This window comes from Terrapene carolina, unplaced genomic scaffold (assembly GCF_002925995.2).
Source record: "Terrapene carolina triunguis isolate 2854851 unplaced genomic scaffold, T_m_triunguis-2.0 Scaffold130, whole genome shotgun sequence".
NCBI classification, from domain to species: Eukaryota; Metazoa; Chordata; order Testudines; family Emydidae; genus Terrapene; species Terrapene triunguis.
Window position 1 is genome coordinate 32,712,346 of NW_020664481.1, and position 18,745 is coordinate 32,731,090.

The window sequence follows — 18,745 nt, forward strand, 5'->3', positions numbered from 1 at the left end:
TCATAGTTTTATAAAAGTTTCATTAAAATGTGAAGTGTAGCAATAAACAAAGGACTGAGTCATTTGTTTTGTATAGGAAGTATTAATGAAGAAGGGGATTCACATAACCAACAGCGCACCTCAAATTATCAGATAAGAGAATGGTTGTTTTTTAAAAAAAAAACAAAAACAAACTATTTCTGGATTTCAGCCTCTCCCCCAATCTTAGACATTTTGTTGTGTATTTCTTCCAGTAGATACTTGAGGTGGTTTCAGACTAGTCCAGGAAGTTGTAGGTCTTAGCCACATCCCTTTGATTTTTTATTTATTTTTTTTTTTTACCACCAGATTCTTTGCTGGTGGTGTTGCAAGCAGAGCAGCAATTCGGTACTTCTATCTTATCCATTGCAATTGTAGCATTTAAATCTGTTTTGGGGGCAGCAGCTAGCAAAATCTTTCCCCCAAAATCATTCTTCTCTCCCCCAAAAGGGATCAGAGTTTCACTGGCATTCCTCCCCAAAGTGGGCTTCTTTGTACTTGCTCTCTCATCTTTCTTTTGGTGGAGCAGGCTAAATGAGGCAAGCAGAAAGCCAAGAAGTGTTTGTTCATTAAGGAGATGTTTGCAGGGAATCTTTGTGACTTGCCTTTTCTTCCCGGGAGGAAGATCTGGGCTCTCTCAGGGTTGTGTTATGCCCTCTTTCAATTATTCTCTTTTCATCCTCCCTAAAGGTGATGCAGCAGTGGCATCCATGGCAAAGGGCATGATATTCCTACCAGGGGAATTGATCCCAAAATACACTGTACACAGAAAGAGGAACTTTGAAGCTTCTTCAGCAGCCTTTAGAGCCCTCATTGGCAAGTGCATTCTTTTCTAGGCCATAATGTCCAGTTGTGGCAACCTAAAAAACCTTCACTCTCACACATTCACACTCATATACACACCGAAGCATGACAAATTTAAGTCCATGAAATATCCCTAGTTAATGTGCTGTGGTAGTCATCCATGGATTCCATGATGCTGCCAGTGAGAGCCATAGCAATTGAGTGGCCAGGCTCCAATTCTGGCTTGAAATCCTGGAAAATAGTGACTTTTCAAAGAAAATCCTCAATCCACACTCCAAAATATTGACTATGGATGGTAGTCCTTGAGATTGGAGGAACACTCTTAGGTCACTGCAATACACTGTGCTGTTTACTGCTCTGTAAAATGGAGATCCAAAACTTCTGTGAGGTAAATAGTAAGTATTAATTAGCTAATGTTCATGAAGTGCATCACAGATTGTCAAGCACCTTATAGCATCCCAGCTGGCTAGTGTGGCTTTGTTGAGCCCTTAATTCGGGTTCTCCTAAAAAAGTCCACACAGGCCAGATATTCAAAACATTCCTTTCTGGTGTCCAGTTTATTAAGTCCTGAACAAAGTCTTTCAGAACACATCTTAAACTTAGGAAGTCTTCATCCCTGTTTCAGCTTGGCCCAGCCCCTCCTCCTTGAGGGTCTGTCCTCTCTTTAAAAGTTATTTTCTTTCACCCCAGTCCCAAGTTGGGGACAGCTTCTCCTCCCTGGGGGGGTCTGTCTTCCTGCTTTCTTAGCGGCACCTTTTGCCTGGAGTTTGGCCTTCTCCACAGGCCTTTCTTTCCCTTGCTGACTCTGGGCCCTGCAGGAACCTTCTTGCTCCCTGAAATGTCTGTGAGCATCTGCTAACAACCTGCAGCTGTCTCCCCTTTTATAAAGCCCAGGTGCCTTCTCTTAAGCCCTATTGGGCAGCAGGTAATTAATCTATGTGCACTGGACCCCACCCACTCTTAGAGGAGCCAGTCACCGTGTGAGAGACATGAATAATGCAATATAAACACCAGTATTGTCATTTATCAATCTTTGACTAACAGACCTGGCTAGGGTTACCATATGTCCGGGTTTCCCCGGACATGTCCGGCTTTTGGGTCTTTAAATAGCTGTCCGGGGGGAATTTGTAAAAAGCTAAAAATGTCCGGGATTTCCCCCGGACGGCTATTTAAAGACCCAAAAGGAGGACAGGGCAGCCGCGCTGGGGGAACCGCGGCAAGCCAGCGCCGCCGGCGCCACTCACCTTCCCTCCCTAGGCCCTGGGGCAGCGCGCAGTGAGCTCCCGGCGCGGCGGAGCCAGCCCACGGGGCCCCCCTACCCGCCAGCAGGAGCCTGCAGAGCACAGCCCTGCCCCCGCCCCCGGCACACAGAGAGGCAGGGAGATCTCACTCCCCTGCGTGCTGCAGCGGGGCGGGGCCTGTAGACTCCGGCAGCAGGCAGCGGCCGCCAGGCAGAGAGCCCCCCCCACCTCTGACCCCTCCCCTCGACCTGACCCTAGGAAGGGGCCAGAGGGATTGGGAGGGACCTGCCTGCTGCATGCTTCCTGAGAGCCGCTCTAGGTAAGCACTGCTGGGCTCACCTGGCCCCCTGGCAGGTCCCTCTGGGGGGGCTCCCCTCAGACCCACTGCCCTCAGGCCCCACCCTGACCCTGTTCCCTCAGCCTCCCCCGCAGTGTCCCCCTTGTGCCCCCCACTCTCAATCCACTGCCCTCAGCCCCCCTGACCCTCTTCCCTCTGCCTCCCCCACAGTCCCTCCCCCCGATCATTTCACCCGACCCACTGCCCTCAGCCCCCACCCTGACCCTGTTCCCCCTGTACCTCCCACCCCGAACCCACTGCCCTCAGTCCCTGCCCCCATTCCAACAGCCTCCCCCACAGTCCCCCTGCTCCCCGCAACCCACTGCCCTCAGCCTTGCCCTACCCCAAATCTCTTCTTCAGCCTCCCCCGTCATCCCACCCCCATCGCTCCCCCTGCTGTCCCACCCCCTCAACTTCCCCCCATTCCAGTCCTGCTCCCCTCTGTATCATCCCTTCCAGACCCTGTCCCTCTCCCCAACCTTCCCCAGCTAGGGTTACCATACGTCCGGATTTTCCCGGACATGTCCGGCTTTTTGGGATTCAAATCCCCGTCCGGGGGGAAATCCCAAAAAGCCGAACATGTCCGGGAAAATCCGGGCCGCTGGGCCGGGGGCTGGCCCGGGGCGCTGGGTGGCCGGGGGCCGGGCCCGGCCGCCGGAGGGGGCCAGACTGGGCCGCGCCTCCTCCCTCCCGCTCCCCCCCGCTTACCTGCTGCCTGCTTCCTGCTTCAGGCTTCCCGCGAATCAAATGTTCGCGGGAAGCAGGGGAGGGGGCGGAGTTGGGGCGGGGACTTTGGGGGAGGGGCGGAGTTGGGGCGGGGGCGGGGCGGGGGCGGGGCCCCGTGGAGTGTCCTCTTTTTGAACACTCCAAATATGGTAACCCTAGACCTGGCAAATAGTCCTCTCTATTGGTACAGTTGTCTATCCATTGTCTTTTTCCCTCCACAGCATATCATATCCAAATGTAGCAAATAACCTAATACACTGGCAAACTTGTAAGATCTTGTGAGCATGGAGTGAGCTGTGCCCCCATCCCCAATTCACAAACTTGTCTGGATATTGTTTTAACATTTTTTAACTACAAACATCGGCCTTTTAGATTTTGTAGAAAGCTGCTGCTTTCTCCCAAATTTCAGGAGAAAACTTGTAAGCAGGGGGAGGTGGGAACTTTATAAGGCAAAGGTTTATGCATTTTTTTAAGTCTGTAGACTGATGATATTAATGAGTTAGTACCCAGGTTTTGTTCTCCTTGTTGTCTTATCACAACCTCACAGTATCATGTGTCTTTTTGAAGGATAGCAAATGTCTAATTCAGTTTATTTCTGTATCTTGTTTGTTATTGTACCATTGGTTTATAGAAGTTATTGTTTTAGAACAGTAATGAAAAATGTATTGATTAGGAAATTAGTGTAACCTTAAATTTGAACAAAAAGTTCCTAAACCTTAAGAGAATCATTTGATTCATAAAGTCATTGATATATTGATACAAGGGTGGAGGCTAATTTTCTTCATTTATGTAGTATTTCAGTTACATTTTTTTATTAAAGGAAATACTTCAAGTTGGGCTGGACATTATCGAGCATTACAATATTTTTATTAATTGGCTTGGAAAATATCAACAATACTTTCTACTCCAGGACCAGGCTTCTTCACTCTCCCTTTAATCCTTAAATCACTTTAGTACAAATGACCTCTGCTCCAGGGATAAAGTGAAACAAGTTGTCTTTCAGAGGGGTGGTTAGTAGTGTGTAGATTTAAAGTATCCACCAATTGTTAGCTTCTTTTTATTATAGTCGCTTTTCAAGAGGTATGAAGTTATAAATATTTAAGTAGGAGAGATTACAGATGAAATATGATGTACAGACTTTCTTTATATGGGATAAGCTGTTAATGGCTTTTTCTTTTACAGCAATCAGCAGGCATTTTTATTAGAGAATGTCCCATGCAACAATGCAAGCTGCAGGAGCGTACATCGTATGTTTAAAGTCTACTGGGAACTCTCTGATCTAAATCAAATCAAAGATGCTGTGGTGGCAACCTTCTTTGACATTTATGAAGATGTGAGTTCAGCACACTTCACTGTATTTCTGCTTTTAATTGCTATCTGCCCATTCCTATTTGAGCTTTCATTCTAAAGTACTACTACTTAATATTTGACTAGAAAATCTAAAAAGCTAATGAAAGCTAATGAGTTAATTAAAAAAAGTCCTTTAAAGTTGAAGGGTAAGCAATAGAATTTATGAAAGAACTGCCCGGTTGATACACTAAGTAATACAAATACCTTGTATAGATTCATGTTTGTTAACTTTTTGGCATAATTTTTTTACATTTATACTAAAAAGGGGGTTCAGTGGCCCTTTGCTATTCAGGCTGCTCATTTTATGACTAATTAACCAAAATACCCAAAGATTTACAACTTTGTTGATTGAAAAATAATTTATTGCTGCATTAATGGAATTTCCCAATTAATATTAAATCTTAGAGCAAGTAAACTCATTGCAGCATTGTACCCCAACTACAACCACCAGAATTACTCTATCCAACCCCTAGTGACTCTTGTTTTAATCCTTCTGTGTGCATTTCAAGAAGCACTCCAATCCCTTTCCTCCCCCTGACTATTACCTTTGAGAAGCTCCAAATCCAGTCACCCAAACCATCATACTAAACTACCCCCTACATAAAACATACAGTGATACAAAACACATGATCCCCATCTCAATGCCAGGCCTTCCCTAAATTCTATTTCCTTGTCAGACTTCTAAACCTTCAGTTATCTCCATGCCCTGATTATCTCTGAGTCCCAAAACTAACCCCAGGCTATCTTTTGGTATATTCTCCATCTGGCCCCTAAATAACTGCCCATTCCATCTTTCCTAGACCACAGACCTTCTTGGAAGTAAGATAGGATTCCAAGGGCTATAGGTGATGGTCAATTTTTGCTGTCCTCTGAGTTTTGGAAAATACTTTCATTTTACCTAATAATTTAGATTGAAATAAGTACTTTAAAATATCATTGAGTGTAAAGCTGATAACTACTTAGCACAGCCATGTTTTATGTTAAGAATAAATAAAAGTGATATAATTCCCATTAAACATAATGAAGGATTCAATCGCATTGCACAGTACATGGCACTTTGTACATAATGTTGTCTGCTGACTAAAGCAGTACAAAATTAGATAAGAAAATCCAAAACCTGACACAAATTTAGGTCAAACCTGAAACTTTAGCTCAGTTTGCAAACTTAGCAAGTATTGACCTGTGCCCAATTTCAGGTAATTAGGAGTCATATTTGATTTTGATTGCAAAGCAATGAAAATCCAGCTGTTTCACATACAAATTTTGGTATTAAACTCCTAATGTTCAGTGTCACTTGTAATAAAAGATCTGATTTTTAAAAAGGTGTGTCCCCAATTACTTGGGGAATGGCCTGTTAGGTGCGTAACTGGCCATATGTGCATGGAGTACATGATTTGCATATGCAGTCAAGGTACACGTTTTTGCGCTTTGTGAGAACTCGTTTTTGAAAATCTAGGTTTCTGATATAAACTTCACAATCTGCCCTAAACAAGGTAATTTGTAATTTACCCTTATTTGGTAGCTAGAGTAGTAAGAGGGAGTAAAACCCTTGCCCCTGTGTGGCTCTATTAGGTCTCCCCACATCATGACTCAGTCACAGGAGGTGAGGTGGGGCTCTATGCCTGATACTCTCCCCAGGGAGTAGGCAGAGTGTAGATCTCTCTCCCACCTCCATCTGCTTGTCAGCAGTGCAATAAGTTTCAGAACTTTAGTAAATTATTTCCTCCTTTTCCTGTCCCTGACCTCCCAAGATAAAAGTTGTGCACAGGGAACATGGAAGTAACTGTAAAATTCCTTACCTGGTCTTCTCCTGGGGTGATGCACCTTACACAGGGTTGAGCCTTAGACACAGTCAAGCCCTAGAAAACAAAATCTGTTTCAATCAGAGACACCTGTGTGTAAATTGTCTGTAATTGATTAAAAAAATTTAAAGTGACACTTCCATTGTTACTGTACCTAAAAATAGAGTACTTCAAAACTGACTTGTAAGTCTTAAATTCATGATTTCATAGGACACCGTTTTTTAAATTAGATTTTTCTTAAAAAGCTATGTTCATAAATAACTCTTGACAAGTTCTGAATAAGTCCACGTAATTGGAGGGCATTTTATCTCCTCAAGGCAGTTATGTCTGATTCCCAACTGTTACTCTTTGCTGTGTCCAAAACATAGACGAAAATGGTTTTTGTATCTTTATCTTCCTTTTCTTTTTAAGTAACTCGCTTGGGGATATTTAGTTACATTAATATATACAAAAATGAAACAACAAATTATGCAAGAAAATCATGGAAGGGAAACCAAAGCAAATACTCAGAGGAGTTAACCTTGCTACCTTTGAAAGCCATTCTTTCAAAATTATTTGGACATCTGCTAATTTGGCTCCACAGCAGTCACTGAGCCAATACACTTCCTTTCAGACAAGATCCGCTGGGGTAAAACTATGTTATGGTTTTGAGTCATTCTAATCTCCAATTTCACTCCTTAGAGAGCTTCGAGCAGAAGGCAGAGATTCATAGATTCATAGATTCATAGATTCTAGGACTGGAAGGGACCTCGAGAGGTCATCGAGTCCAGTCCCCTGCCCGCATGGCAGGACCAAATACTGTCTAGACCAACCCCGATAGACATTTATCTAACCTACTCTTAAATATCTCCAGAGATGGAGATTCCACAACCTCCCTAGGCAATTTATTCCAGTGTTTAACCACCCTGACAGTTAGGAACTTTTTCCTAATGTCCAACCTAGACCTCCCTTGCTGCAGTTTAAGCCCATTGCTTCTTGTTCTATCCTCAGAGGCTAAGGTGAACAAGTTTTCTCCCTCCTCCTTATGACTCCCTTTTAGATACCTGAAAACTGCTATCATGTCCCCTCTCAGTCTTCTCTTTTCCAAACTAAACAAACCCAATTCTTTCAGCCTTCCTTCATAGGTCATGTTCTCAAGACCTTTAATCATTCTTGTTGCTCTTCTCTGGACCCTTTCCAATTTCTCCACATCTTTCTTGAAATGCGGTGCCCAGAACTGGACACAATACTCCAGCTGAGGCCTAACCAGAGCAGAGTAGAGCGGAAGAATGACTTCTCGTGTCTTGCTCACAACACACCTGTTAATACATCCCAGAATCACGTTTGCTTTTTTTGCAACAGCATCACACTGTTGACTCATATTTAGCTTGTGGTCCACTATAACCCCTAGATCCCTTTCTGCCGTACTCCTTCCTAGACAGTCTCTTCCCATTCTGTATGTGTGAAACTGATTTTTTCTTCCTAAGTGGAGCACTTTGCATTTGTCTTTGTTAAACTTCATCCTGTTTAACTCAGACCATTTCTCCAATTTGTCCAGATCATTTTGAATTATGACCCTGTCCTCCAAAGCAGTTGCAATCCCTCCCAGTTTGGTATCATCCGCAAACTTAATAATCGTACTTTCTATACCAATATCTAAGTCGTTAATGAAGATATTGAACAGAGCCGGTCCCAAAACAGACCCCTGCGGAACCCCACTCGTTATGCCTTTCCAGCAGGATTGGGAACCATTAATAACAACTCTCTGAGTACGGTTATCCAGCCAGTTATGCACCCACCTTATAGTAGCCCCATCTAAATTGTATTTGCCTAGTTTGTCGATAAGAATATCATGCGAGACCGTATCAAATGCCTTACTAAAGTCTAGGTATACCACATCCACAGCTTCTCCCTTATCCACAAGACTCGTTATCCTATCGAAGAAAGCTATCAGATTGGTTTGACATGATTTGTTCTTTACAAATCCATGCTGGCTGTTCCCTATCACCTTACCACCTTCCAAGTGTTTGCAGATGATTTCCTTAATTACTTGCTCCATTATCTTCCCTGGCACAGAAGTTAAACTAACTGGTCTGTAGTTTCCTGGGTTGTTTTTATTTCCCTTTTTATAGATGGGCACTATATTCGCCCTTTTCCAGTCTTCTGGAATCTCTCCCGTCTCCCATGATTTTCCAAAGATAATAGCTAGAGGCTCAGATACCTCCTCTATTAGCTCCTTGAGTATTCTAGGATGCATTTCATCAGGCCCTGGTGACTTGCAGGCATCTAACTTTTCTAAGAGATTTTTAACTTGTTCTTTTTTTATTTTATCTGCTAAACCTACCCCCTTCCCATTAGCATTCACTAGGTTAGGCATTCCTTCAGACTTCTCGGTGAAGACCTTGATCACCGTCCCTTGTTCAAGTCAAGTGTCAGCTGCTGGTAATTCACCCAGCCAGCCTCTCAACTCAAAAGTAAAATTGTCCGCTGTAGAGTTGACATGGTGACATAGTGTTTGGTGCTTATAGACAGAGCAGTTTCATGAGTATCTGACCAGCACCTGTGCTTTGAAAGTTGCATAGGTAGTAAACCAGTTAAATTAATTCCCCACACAAAATTGGGTGTTTTATTTTTTCTTTAATTTTTTGATGTGTCCTTGCAAAGATTAGTTTAACAGAAACATTACTAGAATCAGGTATTCTTCAGGTAGATATGTTTTCAAGCTACACTGATTGTATCAGCTGTAAAAAATAAATAAATAAAATCCTTGGTTACATGTTTGTTTATATATAGCAGATATTTAAAAACTCAACATTTGTCAACTGATACTATAGTTATTCCAGGTATTTCAGATATTTTTTAATAGTAACCACTTTATATGCAAATAGTTAAAACACCTCAACTTAAGTTGAGAACAGAGTTTGCTCATACGCAAACAGAATTTGGAAGAACATCCCTTTGCTGTTCTACAACCATTGAGCTCCAGAGGGAGTCATTTTCAGCTGTCCAAGGTGCACATGGCTTTGCGGAATGGGTATGTCAAGGGGAAAAGTTGTTTTGAACTGTAAAAGGGGTTTTATGGTCTCATTTGCCCCTCTCCTCTGACTTGGGATGAGAGGTTGGAGAAGAAAACTGATTCCATTATGTTACATGTAATTATTTAATCTAGATAATTTAGAATCTTAATATGAAATCAAAGTTATTTGGTGTCTTTTAAATCTCACGAAGCACATAAGTTGAGAAATATTTTCTCTCTTTAAGAGGATTTATGTTTACTGTATTTAGATGTTATTTAGCTTGCTAGTTTATTCTAAACTTTTGATCTTTTCCTCCCAGGGAATCTTGGATATCATTGTACTAAGCAAAGGCTATTTCAACAGTGAATTTGCCATCCACACATTAAAGAATAACTTTGAAGCAGATGCTTATTTTGTTAAAGTTATTGGTAAGTGATCACCATAAAATCATATAAAAATGGGATTTCATGAAAGCAGTGAATACTTTAACTATTATACTAAGTGTGAAAATGCGAGAAAAGAAAAGCATAGTTGTATTAGTGTATCAAAAGTACCGTATATACTCGTTCATAAGCCAAATTTTTTAGTAAAAAAGGGAAGTACCAAAGAAGGGGGTCGGCTTATGAACGGGTATAGAGAGGGAGAGGTGGGACACAGCCCCTCCCCGCAACAGAGGGAGCAAGGAGAGGTAGCACAGCCAGCAGAGCCAGAAGGGAAGAGGCAGGGCCAGAGTCTCTCCGCTTCTGGCCACGCTGCTCTCCCCCCCAGCCTCTGAAGCAGCTGCAGCTCCGGGGCTGGCAGGCTGCAGCTGTGCCGCTCAGACCCGCCCCCCAGAGCAGGCTGTGGCCGCACCGCCCAGTCTGACCCGCCGGAGCAGGCTGCGGCCGCACTACCCAGCCCGCCGGAGCAGCTCCAGCTAGGCCAGAGACCTCTTCCCCGGCCCTCCCCAGATAAGGTGGGAAGGGATGGGATGGGGAGAGTGTGGGGGTCCCGGGCTATGGGTGGGGTCATGTGGGGGGTGGTCACAGGGGTTACTCCTCTGACCTCCAGCTTCTCCCCCCCTCAAAAAAAATTTCCCCACCAGTTGCTGTCCTGGCCCGTCAAGGTAAGCAGCTGGTGCGCCAGGACACTTAGTTTACTTAGGTTTACCTTCGTGCCTGCAGACACTCGAGGTAAACAAACCATCTCGGCCCGCCAGCAGCTTAGCCTGATGGCCCGGGAGCCAAAGTTTGCTGACCCCTAAATTATAGAGAGTCGGCTTATGAACGGGTCATAAAAATTTTCCATTTTTACTTATCCATCTTGTGGGAGTTGGCGTATAAACAAACCGGCTTATGATCGAGTATATACGGTAAGTCTTAAAAATGGAGGGGGCTATTGCAGATGAAGTATTCTAAATATTATACAGAACTCTGACAGGTTATTTATCCTTTGTATCCTGTTTTTCTATTTTAATTCTATTATCTGCATTTAAAAGGACACTATCAAGTGTTTTAAACACAAATTTTGACCAACTGTATTTTAAAATAATATTTGCAATACACTCCAAGTCAGACAGTCTTCACAGTGGGGCATTCCCCATGTCCATGGCATATCACATCTTCACTCTGAGCCTGTGCTTAGGCTTGCCCCTTAGAAGGAACTCTCCAGAATTCTCTTGCGCCAAGTGGCACACGCAGCAGACTCTATCTTTTCCTTTATAGCAGAATTTTCACAGAACTTTTAAGATTCTTAATTAAATTTTTCTGCTTCTTTGTTAGCTTCAAAAGTTTTTTCAGAACTGCTAAACTCAAAAACTTTTGACTTTCTAAGGAGAATTTGAAGGACAGCATTGCTTGTTTCTTCCTTTTCCCCCACTCAAAAATTGCAGACAGAGACAGCAGGCTGCAGGAACTCAACTCCCAGTTGGCTTGTGGGCAGGGTCCATACCAGGACAATTGATCAAGCTGAAGTTAAACTTGACTCCCACCAGCACACGAGCAAGGTCCATGCAGAGACAGTTGAGCAGGCTGCAGCAAATTTGGGCCCCCAGCTGGCCTGTGGGTATGGTCCACACTGAGACAGTTGAAGAGGCTGTAGAGAAACTGGCTCCCAACGATCATACAGCTGAAGTCCGTGCTGAGACAGTTGAGCAGGCACTTGGAAGCTTCCCACCCTGACACCAGGCCAGAATCAGTGACTTGTGAAACCCAAAAACAAGAGGAGCTTTTGGTTTTGGATGGTTTTCCAGAGAAACTTGGATACGTCATCCTCAGCCCTGAGAGTATTGACTGCATTTCTTATTGTGGAAGTCTGTTCTCCACTGGGAATCCATTGTGAGTTGATGCACAAAAATCACAAAAGAAACAAAAACCCACCTATGGAAAATCTACTTGAAACTAGATTTCCCTAGCATTTTGTCTAGAACTGATGCTTCACCTGATTCTGATTTGCTGTACATTCCAAACTTCCAAAGACATGTCTGGAGAACAACTAAGGGTCCACCTAAAGAAGCTGGAATTGCAGGTTAAACATTGATATCGTTAGAAATATTTTGTTGGTAAGCTCTTTGGGAAGCAGAGAGACATAGCAGTTGCTAAGGCTGTAAACGCAGGAATATGGCACTTCCTCCTTCCAGCTTGTGTCGTGTTCGAAGCGGCTGCTTTTCCAGGGTCCAGCATAGAGATTACACATTAGGAGTGGGCCATTGTTGCCGTTCTTAAGAATTGGAAAACCAAGGCTGGGATTTTCTGGAAAATCATCCTTAAAATGAGGTGGGGGAAAGGAAATGCAAAGATTGTAGTGCCCATGGTATGATGATTAATTTTGTTTAAATTTGGACAGTATTTAAAAGAAAGTGGAGGCGGGCTACAAGACTAGCTTAGAGTCTAAGGTCCAAGAGATAAATATATTTCACTGCTCTGAATATACATTCATAGTAGTAAATATTTTATATTAGGGATGCATAGTACTGTAAAAATTTTAAGGGAAGATAGAAAAAAAATCTGTATTGAGCACTACATTAGCTAAGTTTAATGGAATGATAACTTTTTAAAACACCACAGGTGCTGTGTGCTTTACCTCTGCATTAGTCTTTACACTGGGGCCTGGTCTACACTAGAAGGGGGGAATCGATCTAAGATACGCAACTTCAGCTACGAGAATAGCGTAGCTGAAGTCGACGTACACCTCTACCCCGATATTACGCGACCCGATATAACACTAATTCAGATATAACGCGGTAAAGCAGTGCTCCGGCGGGGTGGGGCTGCGCACTCCGGCAGATCAAAGCAAGTTCGATATAACGCGGTTTCACTTATAACACAGTAAGATTTTTTGGCTCCCGAGGACAGTGTTATATCGGGATAGAGGTGTATCTTAGATAGACTAAGAATCACTTACTTCACGTCCTCGCGGCGCGGGATCAACGGCCGCTGCTCCCCTGTCAACTCCGCTTCTGCCTCTCACCGTGGTGGAGTTCCGGAGTCGACGGCAGAGTGATTGGGGATCGATTTATCGCGTCTACATTAGACGCGATAAATCGATCCCCTATAGATTGATCACTACCTGCCGATCTGGCGGGTAGTGTAGATGTACCCTGGGAATTCCAGTTTGGGAAGGATTCTCCCAGCAGCACAAACTGAAGAAGACCGTCATAAGGCTGCATTCCAAGGACCCTTTCACAAGCCCTGGTGAAGGCTTAAACAAGAGCTTGTCATCGTATTAGACTGAATGAAAGTTCAGAAAACAATATTCTGCTGTCTCTGGTCTACAGTTAGACTAACTGATAGCTATGACTCAGGAAAAACTTAGATTTCTGTGTTGCATACATTTTGTAACGGTTTACAATCCACCATAAAACAATCATTGAATTGAGTTTTTATAGATGGGACTGAGTATTGTGTAAGCAAAGTTCTCTTAGTAAAGCAAATTAAGAGTAGTGACTAAACGCATAAGCATCTTAGCGGTGTGATCCTGTTGCATATTTGAGCGAAGTTCAAATATTTTGACATCATGAATCAGGTCAGTGCTCAAAATCAAGCATAAGTGGATTTGGAGGTTGTTTTGTTGGGGGGTTTTCAAATCTGTGTGCTGCTAAATGAAATGACCAGCAGTACTTCCTGCCACTCATTTTAAATTCTAGTGTTCTATGATGCCAAAGATTCAACTGTGAATATTTTTTAGTTATTTCTGAAGTCAATACTTGCTGTTCCAAATCTCAGCTAAACACTGGGAGAGACTTTAAACAGCATCACCCAGGTTCAATGGCATAGATGCACAAATCTGTCAATTATCTGTACGTTGTAGGTTTGGTATTCTCGCTGGAGGGTCCTCAATTCTGGAGCTTGCACTTCGCCTCCCCACCCCCATTTTCCCCCAATGCACAGACCTACCTTGGAATGGCAGAGCCCAAATCTGCAGCTATTTGAAATCTGAGAAGTAGACTTTCACTTGTGTTACAGGAAGCCACAAGGAAGTTACATTTTAATGCATTAGCAGGCACTTGAGTAAAAGCTGGATGTACTTTGTGCAAACTCTCAATATTGAAGAACCATTATATGAATAGATAACTTGGAGAGATAACATCCCTTATTCAGAGAGCTAACCAGAAATGACAGGACAAAGGAGGAGGAGATATCTTGTTCTTCTCCAATCAGAATGATTGATTGTGTGCTTTTTTTATTTGCACTAAGTGATGTGACAGAACACACCTGATTATGCATCACACAGCTTTCATGTCCTCCCTTTGGTTAATTATAACTAAGCATTTAAGTGACAACACTTATTTAATCTAGTAAGATTTAAACATAATCAGAACTGTCACATACATTATGCATTACATGCAACTATATACATTTGTCAATAACAGTAATTTCTAACTGATGGGATAAATGATTTAGGAATTTGTTTGATAGATATATTATAATTTTTCACAAATATAAACAGTTTTATTACTACCTTGAAGTTTACTGATTCCTTTTTTTTAATCTGATTTAAAAAAAGTAAGTAAACTGTAGGAGTAGTCATACACTTGAAATGAAGGATAATGAGCAAAGTATACAATGCAACTATTTTTAGCATACATTTTAATTTGTTTGCATTTTTCTTAAGTGGCAAATCTATCTTTGGAACTACCTGATTGGTTAGTGTAATAAGTGTGCTAGAGCAGTGATTAGCTCATTACCTTCTGCAAAGTGGCATAATTTAAATGGATCAATTGTCTTTTTAAATGTTAATTTAAGTTATACAACAGCAGTTTATTCTCTTCATTAACTATTTTACAAGAGAGGCAAGCTAAGTATACCTATTGTGACAGACCCAGACCAGTGGGGTACAGGAGTCTGGTAGAGGGCAAATATACTGGTCACTGGATGAGTAGTTTTCTGTTCCCTGAGTGACCAGAGCAGGGGCTGCACTAGAGTAATCAGGAACCGTCTAGAACCAGTTAAGGCAGGCAGGCTAATTAGGACACCTGGAGCCAATTAAGAAGAAGCTGCTAGAATCAATTAAGGCAGGCTAATCAGGGCACCTGGGTTTTAAAAGGATCTCATTTCAGTTTGTGGTGTGAGTGTGAGGAGCTGGGAGCGAGAGGCGCAAGGAGCTGAGAGGGTGTGCTGCTGGAGGACTGCAGAGCACAAGCGTTATCAGACACCAGGAGGAAGGTCCTGTGGTGAGAATAAGGAAGGTGTTTGGAGGAGGCCATGGGGAAGTAGCCCAGGGAGTTGTAGCTGTCATGCAGCTGTTACAGGAGGCACTATAGACAGCTGCAGTCCACAGGGCCCTGGGCTGGAACCCGGAGTAGAGGGCGGGCCCGGGTTCCCCCCAAACTTCCCAATTGACCTGGACTGTGGGTTCTTCCAGAGGGGAAGGTCTCTGGGCTGTTCCCCAACCCACATGGTGAATCTCTGAGGCAAGAAAATCCACCAATAAGCGCAGGACCCACCAAGATAGAGGAGGAACTTTGTCACACTATGTAGAGGGGCTTGAATTAATGCTGTACACTAATAGATTCAGAGAGAGGTAATGCTTACTGTAAAATTGTTTGACAATATAATAACTATAAACCCTGTTTCTGTTTTTCCACAGTTCTTAGTGGCCTCTGTTCTAACGATTGTCCTAGTAAAATAACAGTAAGTATAATTATTTACATTGTTAATGAAATTAATATCTAGAGGGCCCAGTCTGAATGGGGCCCCTTTGTCCTGGTTGCAGTACAAACATACAAGAAACAGCCACAGCTTGGAAGAATTTACAGTCTAACTTAAGATACGGAGCAACAAGTGGATGTAACTGACTGAGGGAATGGGAGCGGAAGAGTAGGAGTAACATTAACAAGTACATCTGGTTCCCAAGACTGATTACATCCCAAATCTGCAGACTTTTTACAAATGACAATAAACAATTCCTATCAGTAATCACTAATAGCCACCCACCTAGCTATTATTAGTTGGCAGTTTTCCATATTCACAGTACAAGTGGTTCTTGAAGAGGAGCTTGAAGAAAGTAAAATTGTTTTTTTGTTTTTTTTTTAATCAGGTTTATATAATGTATAAGAATTTAATTTTGACAAGACATTGATTATACTGGTATATTTATGAGTCAAGAAATTGCTTTATATGGAACCAACTTTCCACCTAGATCTATTTACTTATTTAGGAGACATTTTGTGATATGAAATAACAAACCATTCTCACAATATTAAAAAGTCAGCTGAAGGAATAAAAAAGAGGGGATAACATCAGAAATGAACATTAATAAACAGATGTTGGGGAAAGTTTATTACTCACTGCCACTGTTACGGGGACTGCTCTACTCACAGCTCAGCGGTATCCTCCTTGTGGCTCATCCGGGGAATTAGCTCTTTCACCTGGTCTGATGCCCCTTCCTGTGGTTATGCAGTCTGTCATTCCCCTCAGCTACTCCATGGCCTCTCATGTGCGAGGAGCGGCAGCACTGTCCTCTTCAGAGCTTAGTCCTCTGGCTAAGTCACATTAAAGTTATTCCCCCTTCTGGGCGATCACAAATCCTTTGAAGTAAACTGTCCCAGGCAGTCTGCTGCCCACTGGATGGTCTGTGCCACTCCCCCAGTGGCTGGTAGGGGAACCTGGGCCCATCCTATACACCAGGTTCTAGTTCAGGGACTTTCAGCCAAGCAGCTCTGGGCTTTTACTCTCCCAGCCCTTACTACTCCTTTCCTGGACTGCTTCCTACTCTGTCCTTGCAGCTTCGTGCTCTTCCCCCATGTATCAGGGAGTGCCACTGCAGGTTTCTTCCCCCAGCCTGCCAACTTCCTCTCTTTTAGATCCTGCCCAGCTCCTCCCCCCTAGCTGGACTTCATCTGCAGTTAGGCCCTGCCACTTCCTAGATTTCTTCCAGCTGCAGCCTAAGGTTAATGGGCCTAATTTACCTCTGCAGAGCATGTGTGGGGTAGACACCCCATCACAGCCACTTAAATAACACTGAATGTAAATATAATTCCCCTACAAAAAAGTATTAGGAGCTGTTTGCTACAGTATAAGTAACTTTTTATGATAATATCAACATGAAACTCACCTTATATTTTCAGCTCTCATATGTGCGTCAAGGTTTTCCTTAATGTGTCTACTTCTCCTCACACCCATACTGTTCATAAGTGTTGCTCTGGTTTTGGTCACCTCCTTCTTCTTCTATGCCTTATTCTCATGACTTCAGCTACTGTCTCTGGGCTTGTCTACACTGCCGCTTATGTCAATGTAACTTATGTCCAAATTCCCGGCCATGAAAAACGTGTCACAGACCATGAAGTCTGGTCTTTTTTGTGTTTTTACCCTATATTATACAGATTTCACAGGGGAGACCAGTATTTCTCAAATTAGGGGTCCTGACCCAGAAGGGAGTTGCAGGGGAGTCGCAGGGTTATTTTAGAGGCATCGCGGTATTGCCACCCTTACTTCTGCTCTGCCTTCAGAGCTGGGTGACCAGAGAATGGCAGCTGTTGGCCAGGTGTCCACCTTTGAAGGCAGCACCACCAGCAGCAGTATAGAAGTAAGGGTGGCAATACCATAACATGCCACCCTTACTTCTGCGCTGCTGCCTTCAGAGCTGGGCGGCTGGAGAGTGGCAGCTGCTGACTGCAGAGCTGGGCCCTCAGGCAGCAGTGCAGAAGTAAGGGTGGCAATACCATACGATGCCATCCTTACTTCTGCGCTGTGAAATTGACCAAAATGGACCATGAATTTGGTAGGGCCTTACTTATGTCGCTCAGGGGTCTGAAAAAACCACCCCCCTGAGTGACATAAGTTACATAGACTTAAAGCCATGTCTACACCACACTGTCGGTGGGAGAGCTTCCACCTCTTATTGAGGAGTAATTACGTCTACGGGAGAGCGCTCTCCCGTCAACATAGCACATCTTCATCAGACGCACTGCAGAGGTGCCACTGCAGCGCGGTAGTAAAGACAAGCCCGAAGTGTAGATCACTGCCAAATTTCCCTCTGTCTTCTCCCTTTCTGTTCAGTCTTACATCTGCAGCTGTCTTTCTGAGAGATCTCTTGCTGAATGTTAGTGCATCAGCTTACACTCAACATAGTAAAAACCAAACCTTCTCATCTGCCTCTCTTAAACACCATTTCTCCATTTCCTTTCCTGTGTACGCAAATATGATGGATAATTCAACAGTTTTTCCCATTCCTCCTCCAAACTCACTTGTTAACATTCATCATACAATGATCTACAAATCCCTTTCAGTTTTCTATAATTACTTTATCATTATTTTAACACCTTCTTTTCTCCCTCAGAAGACAACATTAAGCATCAAATTTTAAAATTTTACACATTGGCATTTGACAAACTTTTGATCAAGTAGCATTTATTGAGTAAATAAAACAACAGTAATGAATAAATGCTAATAATTTTTAAGCTACTGTTTGCATGTACAGTTTCAGACAAAGCTTTGACATTAGAGAAATCTGAGAAAGCATTAAACACTGGCTGTGAATTTTCAGAAGGAAGTAATTTTCAACTCCTTTGAATTCCTAGTCTGTTGCTTGATTGCACTTGTAACTTTTCAGGAAATTAATTATTCACCCTTATATAGTGTAATGTCTTTTTGGTTATTAACAACAATAATTTTCATGCCTGTCAAAAGGGATGTAAATCCCCCGTTGTCTGAAAAACTGAACTAAACCTTAACTATGGATCTGCTACCAATGCTATCGTATTAATGCATAAAATAGTTACATAAATGTGCCCACTGCAACCTTTATATAATTGGGTCTTTGTCCAGCTAGCTGGAAGAAAAGGGGCATTGCCCCTTTAAAGGCTCCCTTACAGCAGGTGGGGAGAAGGGGGAAAGTTTACAGGGATGGACAGGAAGGGCAGGAAGCAGTTGGGGTGACATTAGGACAAGATCTCTGTATTACCTTTCCTACTGACTAAAAGATGGGGGTGGTATTTATACCCCTGGCAGCCTTGTAGTGGCACTCTTTACCAGGATTGGGTTGACAGCACCC

At 43.1% G+C, this 18,745-nt stretch overlaps 1 protein-coding gene across 1 annotated transcript in view; it reads left to right on the forward strand.

The window, feature by feature from the left end:
* The window catches only part of ITFG1 (integrin alpha FG-GAP repeat containing 1), a 214,740-nt gene that overhangs the window by 139,577 nt on the left and 56,418 nt on the right, over positions 1 to 18,745 (forward strand). Inside the window, exons 11-13 of the mRNA XM_029911788.1 lie at positions 4,309 to 4,459; positions 9,594 to 9,702; positions 15,341 to 15,384. Coding sequence (XP_029767648.1) covers positions 4,309 to 4,459; positions 9,594 to 9,702; positions 15,341 to 15,384 — 304 coding nt within the window. The remainder of the gene's footprint in view (positions 1 to 4,308; positions 4,460 to 9,593; positions 9,703 to 15,340; positions 15,385 to 18,745) is intronic.